The 7,289-nt window shown below is 58.0% G+C and overlaps 1 protein-coding gene across 3 annotated transcripts; it reads right to left on the bottom strand.

The window, feature by feature from the left end:
* Window positions 1–425: 425 nt before the first annotated feature.
* IRX6 (iroquois homeobox 6) lies at window positions 426–6,233 on the bottom strand. Of its 3 annotated transcripts, none has more exons than XM_044931868.2 (6): window positions 5,811–6,233; window positions 4,571–4,828; window positions 3,772–3,881; window positions 3,261–3,568; window positions 1,855–2,463; window positions 426–886 (listed from the first exon to the last, which is right to left on the bottom strand). In XM_044931868.2, the coding sequence occupies exons 1-6, from the start codon at window positions 5,853–5,855 to the stop codon at window positions 879–881; spliced, it is 1,338 nt and encodes a 445-aa protein (XP_044787803.2). In that variant the 5' UTR covers window positions 5,856–6,233; the 3' UTR covers window positions 426–878. The 3 variants fall into 3 exon arrangements, with proteins under 3 accessions (XP_044787803.2, XP_044787801.2, XP_044787802.2); XM_044931866.2 differs by lacking the exon at window positions 5,811–6,233 and adding an exon at window positions 5,565–5,715; XM_044931867.2 differs by lacking the exon at window positions 5,811–6,233 and adding an exon at window positions 5,565–5,715 and having other exon boundaries at window positions 426–883.
* Between the last annotated feature and the right edge of the window lie 1,056 nt (window positions 6,234–7,289).

Here is a 7,289-nt window from a genome sequence, read left to right as displayed (position 1 = left end):
GGTGCCCTCTTCTCGCCTCTAATCGACCGGGCAAGCTGTCCGACTTGGCCGTTGGGTCAGAGGGGTGGAGCGGGCCCAGACATTGCCGAGCGGACCCCCATCGCTCCTCCTCCCAAGAAACTTAAAACTCAAATACGAAACAAATCCAGCTTCTACCCAAATATCCGGACAGCTCCCCTCTCCCTTTTCCTGCCCCAACCCCAAGCTGTGCACTCGTTTCCCACCTCCAACTCCTCGGAATCGGCCGGGAGCGTCCGCAAAGTTTTGTGGGCTTTGGCCATTATCTTGTCAGTTTCTCTCCCAGCTACAAATGGGACTGAAATCTGCAGCCCATGCTGCCCTGTCTCCAGAACCCCTGACCGCATCCCCTCCTCCCTACCACCCCGACCTCACTGAGCTCCCCAGTTGCAAACAGGCCACACAGCTTGGGTTCGGTGGATTATTTTTAAGAACACAAAGAGTGAGAAAGGGGAGGAGACACGCGTGGTCCTTAGGAGCCAGGTCAGCATTGAAGTTACAAAGTGAGGGTGATGGGGTGAGTGAACAGGAAAGGGAGTGGCTTGAGACCTGAATCCAGAGGGCAGAGGCAGACTAGAGTGCTGAGCTGAGTGCCCTGGGCACACTCGCCCAGCCTTCCCACTTGACCTTCCCCAAGGTGCCCTTCCACCTCCTCTGGGGATCTGAAAAGACGGTCCTCTGCCAGCCACTCCCCTCCTCTGCGTGCCAGGAGGGCCATTCGGAGTATTTCTGTGTGTCTGTCTCTTAGGCAAAGTGAGAGCCCCAGACCCTGGTGAGGTCTCTTAGCTTCTTAGTGTGGAGGTGAGTTCCAAAAAGCAGGGCTTATTTCCAGGATGCTTCTGCTAATCGCAGCCATTGCGCTAACCTGCTGAGAGAGGAAAGGTTGATTAAAACCCGAAGGCCACTCAGGGGCTATTCCTAGGAAATCCAAGGTCGGTGGTGTCTCATCCCAAGGGAATCCAAGGTCTACAGGCAATTTGCTTGCCAGAGGTAACATTTGGACCCTGTTAGGTAGAAGTTCAAATAACAGTGTAACCCAATTTTCTAAGCTAGTAGTTAATCCTGAGAGAAATGACTTCAAAGAGCAGAATCTGATGGTAATTGCTGGAGGCTTCCAAATGCTTTGGGAATGTCCCTTTGTGGGGTGAAATTCCCTTCCAACCCAACACAGCCAGTGAACCAGTGAACCAGCCAGGTGCAGGAGACAGCTGATTGGCAGTCCTACCCAGCTTGGTAAGAGGGCCCTACTCAGACAGCACTCACCTGAACTACACCCCTAGGGATTTCAGTGGGCTGCACGGAGAGCTTCTGGCCTTAAGCACTGGCCTTGAACAGACTGTAGTTATCTGGCCTTTTCCCTGAGACTTCTGGGAAAGCCCTTGTGCCTGCCTAGCCCTAGCAAACTCTTGGTACAAGACCATAAGGGGAGCCAGCTGGCCTCCTCCAAAGGGCAGGCAGGGGACAAGAATGCCTGGGCTGGAGGGTCATGACTGTGCCCACCTGGCACATCTGGAGAGATCTAAATATTGGAGAGAGCTAAGCTGTCCTTCTCCTCAATGACTTTCTAAGTGTTTCCTAGGTAAGTTACTGTCTCATTCTAGCATAATCTAGTATTTGGTTTTAAGAAGATTCAGGAGCTAGAACTCTGATCTCTAAACTTCTGTTTCAAGGAATGCCGTGAGACACACTTGAGCTAGGCTACGTCTGAACCTGGGCAGAGAGCCTGTGCAGCGGCTGGGTACCCCAGAGTTGGGGTACGGGGAGTGGGGTGAGGGAAGGTGGCGAGGGGAGGGGTCTTTTGATCAGACACGCCCAGAGCCATTGGGGGCCCACTACCTTCTGCTCCTGATGGGTACTGGCACCTCACCGCCGGCTCCCTCCGCCGCGGGCACGGCGCACAGTTCAGCGGCAGACCCTGTAGGGCGAACGTGGGGTTTCCAAAGGCTTTGGCTACTCGGGGAGACTCTTGGCACGCGGAGTCTCTGGGGACCGCGGGTCGCGCGCCCGGGCCTGGAGGCTGTCCGGGAATCAGATGGTGCTCAGGACTTCGTGGCTGGGGCAGGTTTGGAGGTGCCCCTTCGACGACGCTGGCGGCCGCCGTGTGCGCCAGAGACCAGATGCGCGGTGGTTTCTCGCTGCAGGGGTAGTGCATGGTCAACGTGGGGCCTCCTGGCTCCGCCCGGAGGAAGTCGGCTTCTCCCGATCTGGGGGGCTCAGTGAATGAGAGGCGGGGTGCTGCCAGACTGCACTCCCTGCGCTCCAGCCGGCTCTCTCGAGCGGCTGCACATTGCGCCGCTGGCAGCGGCTGAGTGTCTTTATGGAACTCAGCCAGTCTGTCCGTAGCTGTGGCCACTGCTTCCTCTTCATCCGCCTCCTCTTCCTCTTCCTCCAGGTCTTCCAGGTCACTCAGCCGGAGCCCCCGGGCCTCCTGGCCAGCAGTAACGTCTGAGGGAAATCAAGAACGAGTGAGAAAAGCCCCAGGCCCCAAGGGAAATCCTCGAGAGTGCCCATCCCGGAGAAGCTTTTAGCAAGATGTGCCCTGCACTCAGGGCAGACTCGGTGTAATTCACCAGGATGGCCACAGAGCCTCAGACACTTGTCCCAGCGCTGCGGGCCTGTGGCTGGGAAAGAATTCCCGCCCTTAGTTAGACCTGCTCTTACCCTTTGGAAGAGCCCTCCCCTTTGATAGCCCAAGGAAATGGACACTTTCCCTAAGACCTGGATCTCAGTTTCTCAGCCTTAAAAAAGCAGAGGGCAGTTTTTATCCAATGTCAACACTCGTGGTGGCTAGTGTGTATTATTTAATTCAGAAAATATTTACTGAGCACCAGCTATGTGCCAGACATCATTGAGGCTTTTAAGTATTAGGAATTTAGAGAATACAGCAGTGGAGGCTTTCTCTGGTGGAGCTGACATCCCAAAGAGGGTAAGTATGCCACAGGAAATAAAGTAGGCACATGTGGTAGAGAATAATTAGGGAAGCTAGCTGGTGTGGGTGCACAGGGAAGGCTTTTTGGAGGTGGTGCTTTCAAGTCTGGAAGAAGGCAGTTCCCAGTTCCGTAGGGAATTCCAGGCAAAGGGAACTGATTGCACAGGCAAAGGCCCTGAGGCATGCAGGGGTTGCAGGTGTCAAAGGAAACCAGGGGAAGCCTTCCACAGAAGCTCCTCCATTCAGTTGTTGTGAAAATCCAATCAAACTGTTTGATGAGTGGAAAACCCAGGTAAGTTGGGGCAGGGGGTACCTTTGGTGTCACCATTTAGGCAGCCCAGCAATTCCTCTGCTCCACCCTCCTCCTTCCGTTCTTCCCCGCCTTTGTTCTTGGGTGCCCAGGTCATCTTGTTCTCCTTTTTGAGGCGCCTGCGTGCATTGGCGAACCAGGTGGACACCTGGGTGAGGGTCATCTTGGTGATGATGGCCAGCATGATCTTCTCGCCCTTGGTGGGGTAGGGGTTCTTGCGGTGCTCGTTGAGCCAGGCCTTGAGCGTGCTAGTGGTCTCCCGGGTGGCGTTTTTTCTGCGCCCAGCACCACTCAACTCCACCGCTCCATACCTGCGGGGAGAATCTGGCTCACAGTTCTGGGGCTGGGAACCTGGGGCTGCAGGCAGGAGACAATCTCTGTCCCTGAAGGAACTGAGGTTCTGCTCACCATCCTAGCCCACAGCCCCCCACCCTATGCTCTGTGGATTGGTCCTACCTTGGCAGGGGAGGAGGAAAGGACTTGTGATGCCAGCCACCAACGCCCCATGCCTTACCGCTCATACTGGTACTGCCCCAGTGTCGGCTCATAGGGATAATAGGCTCCTGGTTGTGCCAGGCTGGATGTAAAGTTCCCCGCAGCCTCCTTAAATTCATACTGTGGATTCTGGAGGGGGAGGAGGGAAGAAATAAGGACTACATTTGGGGAGGAGGGGTGGGGAGTTGCTAAGGGTGTGAACTCTGGAGTCAAGTCTGGTTAGAACTGCAGCACCACCACTGGCATTGACTGTGTGATCCTGGGCACAGCTGTTTAACCCCTCTGTGCCTCAGTTTCCTCTTGGTAAATGGGATGACAATCATGCCTAAAGGTTACTGAAGAAACATGCTTGGCAGAATTCCTGGTGCAGCATAAGCAATATTCGCTGTCATTTAACTCTTACTACTTGTGTCTCCCCAACTGCCTCCCAACAGCTGGGGCACTTTCTTACTTCCTTTCCGGAGCCATTCTCTGCCTCGTTCTAGCTCTGTGACTTTGGGTAAGGTTATTCAAGCCACTGTGAACCTTAGATTCCTCACCTGTACACTGAGCCTAGTGATGACTTGCCTACTTCACACAATTAATCGAGGTACAGATGTTTTCCTAAACAGGATGGACTTCTACAAACTGTAACATGTTGTAAAGATTTTTTTTTTTTACTTTATATAGAATCGTAACCATTTCCTTTCCTCGAACTGGTGCTGTACGTCCTAGATTTTCCTAGATGGAAATATCACACGGGATTTCGCCCCTGCCGCTCCTGCCCCCAGGCGGGTGGGTTCTGTCGCGCGGACCCAGGCTCCACCCCGGGTACTCACCAGCGCCCCGTACAGCGCCGGCGGCTCGGGGCTGTAGGGCAGGTAGCCTGGGTAGCTCTGGGCAGCTGCAGCGGCCGAGTAGGGAGTTCCATAGATGCCCAAGGCCGCGCCCAGCTCCGGCCTCGCACTGCCCAGCAGCCGACTGTCGTAGGGTGCGCAGCAGAGCGCGGCCGCCGGGGTGGAGCCCGAGGCCACATCTGGGACCGAGCGCGGGGCGGATTCGCAGCAAGTGGCGCTGGAACTTGCAGAGACCAGAAACTACGGGGGCGAGAGAGGGGGCACCGGAGGTCAGAGACCGGCGCCTCGGGCTGGCGGGAGCCAGCGGCGGAACTGCCAGATCAGTCCTTCCTTCAATGTGAACTTAATTCCCTCTTGTGCTGAGCGTTCTCCTGAGGACTGTGACGGAAATGATCCGTAGACGCCATTTATCCAAACCGCCTTTATAGACCCTCTTAAAGCTTTGCTAAAGCTCCAGAGTTCCAGGGGCTCCGGGTCATGGGAAGGTTTTGAAACCGGAATTACAAAAGCCAGACTCGGCCAGTTCCCTGGTGAACCCTCCCTCCTCGCAGCCACAGGATCCTACCAAGGCCGAACTTGAAGTTTGCCTTAGAGACCGCGTCTCACTCTCCCCACTTTATAGATAGGGAATGAGGACTACGGAGAATAGGAGGCTTATCCGAGATCACAAAGCAGGGCAGAGGTCAAGCTGGGGCTAGTCCTTGGGCTCTCTGCTGAGAAACTGAACAGGGGTGGGCGTCTCCAGAATTTCCCCAGGACACCCTGTCACTGCACAGTGCCCACCCAGATCTGGAAAATCGAAGGAACCGGAAGCTGAGAGTTTGGACCTACCCGTGGAAGGGAGAGGAAAAGAACAGAGGATCACAAACGAACGAGCCCAGAAAAAGAGTGAGACAGAGTCTGAGACCCTCCCGGCCACCTCGGATATCTGTACAGCGAGGAGGCCTGTCTGGAAGGTTCCCGAGATCCCACCCACCTCGCGGAGCGCGAGGTCAGAGTGCCCAAGTTTCGGGTCACACGATTCTTCAGCTTGCCTGGGGGAGCGGCGCATTCTCTGCCAGGGATGGGGCATGTCAGAGGGGTCTGCGGTACACTACCCAGGTTCCTGCTCTCTCTGGCTTCCCTGGGAACTCGTGGGAGAGGAGGGCTTTGCGGGCAGGTTCCGGCACTGGGCACTCCCTCCTTCCAGTCTGCCCCCATCCCCCATGGGGGCGGCTCTTACCTGGGAAGCACTGCCGTAAGGGTGTCCAAAGTGTGGGAAGGACATTGTGACTGTTCGTGACCCCGCCGCCCTCTTCTCTTGCGGGTTGCCGCCTCAGCCCGGCGGTTCTGCGCCTCCAGCCGTCCGCGGCCTCGGTTCCTTACACGGTCGCCGGTGCCCAGTGCTGGGTCCTCCGCCGGCTTGGCGTGGCTGGAGGCAGAGCCAAAGGCAGCTCGGCTGCCGAGCCCTGCGCTCCAGAAGGCTCCCCTCCGGCCTGCGTGGTCCGGAAGACAGAAGGGCCCATGGATGGGCAGGGGAAGGGAGAGGATGCGGGTTCCCAAAAGCGCGCGGAGGCGAGGCCAGGTGAGGCGCGGTGAGGGGCTGTGCGGCTCCCGAGGTGCCCCAGTCCAAGGTGGCCAGAGGCTCAGTGTGACGTCACGGTAATCCCGGGCCGCCAGGCGGGCCCCCGGGCCCTGGGGCCCCGGGCCACCAAGCCTGCCAAGCGCAGCCAGCCCGTGCGCGCGCGCGCACTCTTAACCACACTCAGACTTGTTCCGGGAGGTTTGTGCAGCTGGTGAGGAACGTCAAAGACCCTGACCCTCTCTGCTTGGCGCAGGATCCTACCCCTTTTCGCCTTAAGCTCACGCGCGCGCGCACGTACAATCTCTCCAAATTACCCGGGAGAAGTAGGAGAAACGCCTCCCACCGCGCCGCGCAGGCCCCGGGCGCAGCGCGCCTACCTCCTCCCCTGCGGCCCGGAGGAGGAGAGAAGCACCGGGCGGCGAGGGAGGAGAGAATACAAAAGAAGAGACAGGAGAAACAACAGGAGGAAAGTGGGGGAGAAAGGCTAGAGGGAGAAGGAGGAGGGGAGAGGAGAGAGATGAGTCTAAGTGAACAGAGGCGCGCGGGGGAGGGGAGGAAACGGGTGGGCGAAGGCTGGGTGGAGGTGGAATGCTGGCAGGTGGAGGAGCGCAGAGGCTCGGGGGACAAGCTTCCAGCCCGGCCCCCCAGCCCCCACCTCCGCTGCAGGAAAGTTTGTTCGCGCCGCTGGCCCCCAGCTCGTTGGGGGCAGCGTCGGTGGATCCACTGTTCCGGCCGTCTTTTGTCCTCGGGGGCCTGGCTCCCCGCCCTAGGACTCTAGCTCGATCCAGGATCTCCGTGACCCGGTCTTTACTAGGGTCTTGACCCCAGGGTTTCTCTGCTTCTCTCTGGTCCTCTAATAGACCGAATAGCGCCCTCTCCAGGTCAAGTTCAGATCCCCCCCTCGGACTGGGTGGGTAAAGGCGCCAAGTCGGACCCCCCTGGGCATCTGCAGACGGCAGGCGGAGATTCCTGGGCGTCTTCTCGGAAGGCGAGAATTGGCTGCCTCGTGCGCGCCGCTCGCTGGGTCCACGGGGGACCAGGGAGCCGCACGAAGGCGCTAGGGCCGGGCTGCAGCCGCTGAGCTCCGCTGGGGGTGGCGCTGGCGAGCCACGGTTCAGCGCGCGGGGAGGGCGGCCG

This window comes from Bubalus bubalis, chromosome 18 (assembly GCF_019923935.1).
Source record: "Bubalus bubalis isolate 160015118507 breed Murrah chromosome 18, NDDB_SH_1, whole genome shotgun sequence".
Taxonomy (NCBI): Eukaryota; Metazoa; Chordata; class Mammalia; order Artiodactyla; family Bovidae; genus Bubalus; species Bubalus bubalis.
Note: the sequence above shows the minus strand (reverse complement) of the source record. Positions and strands in the feature narration are given on the sequence as shown.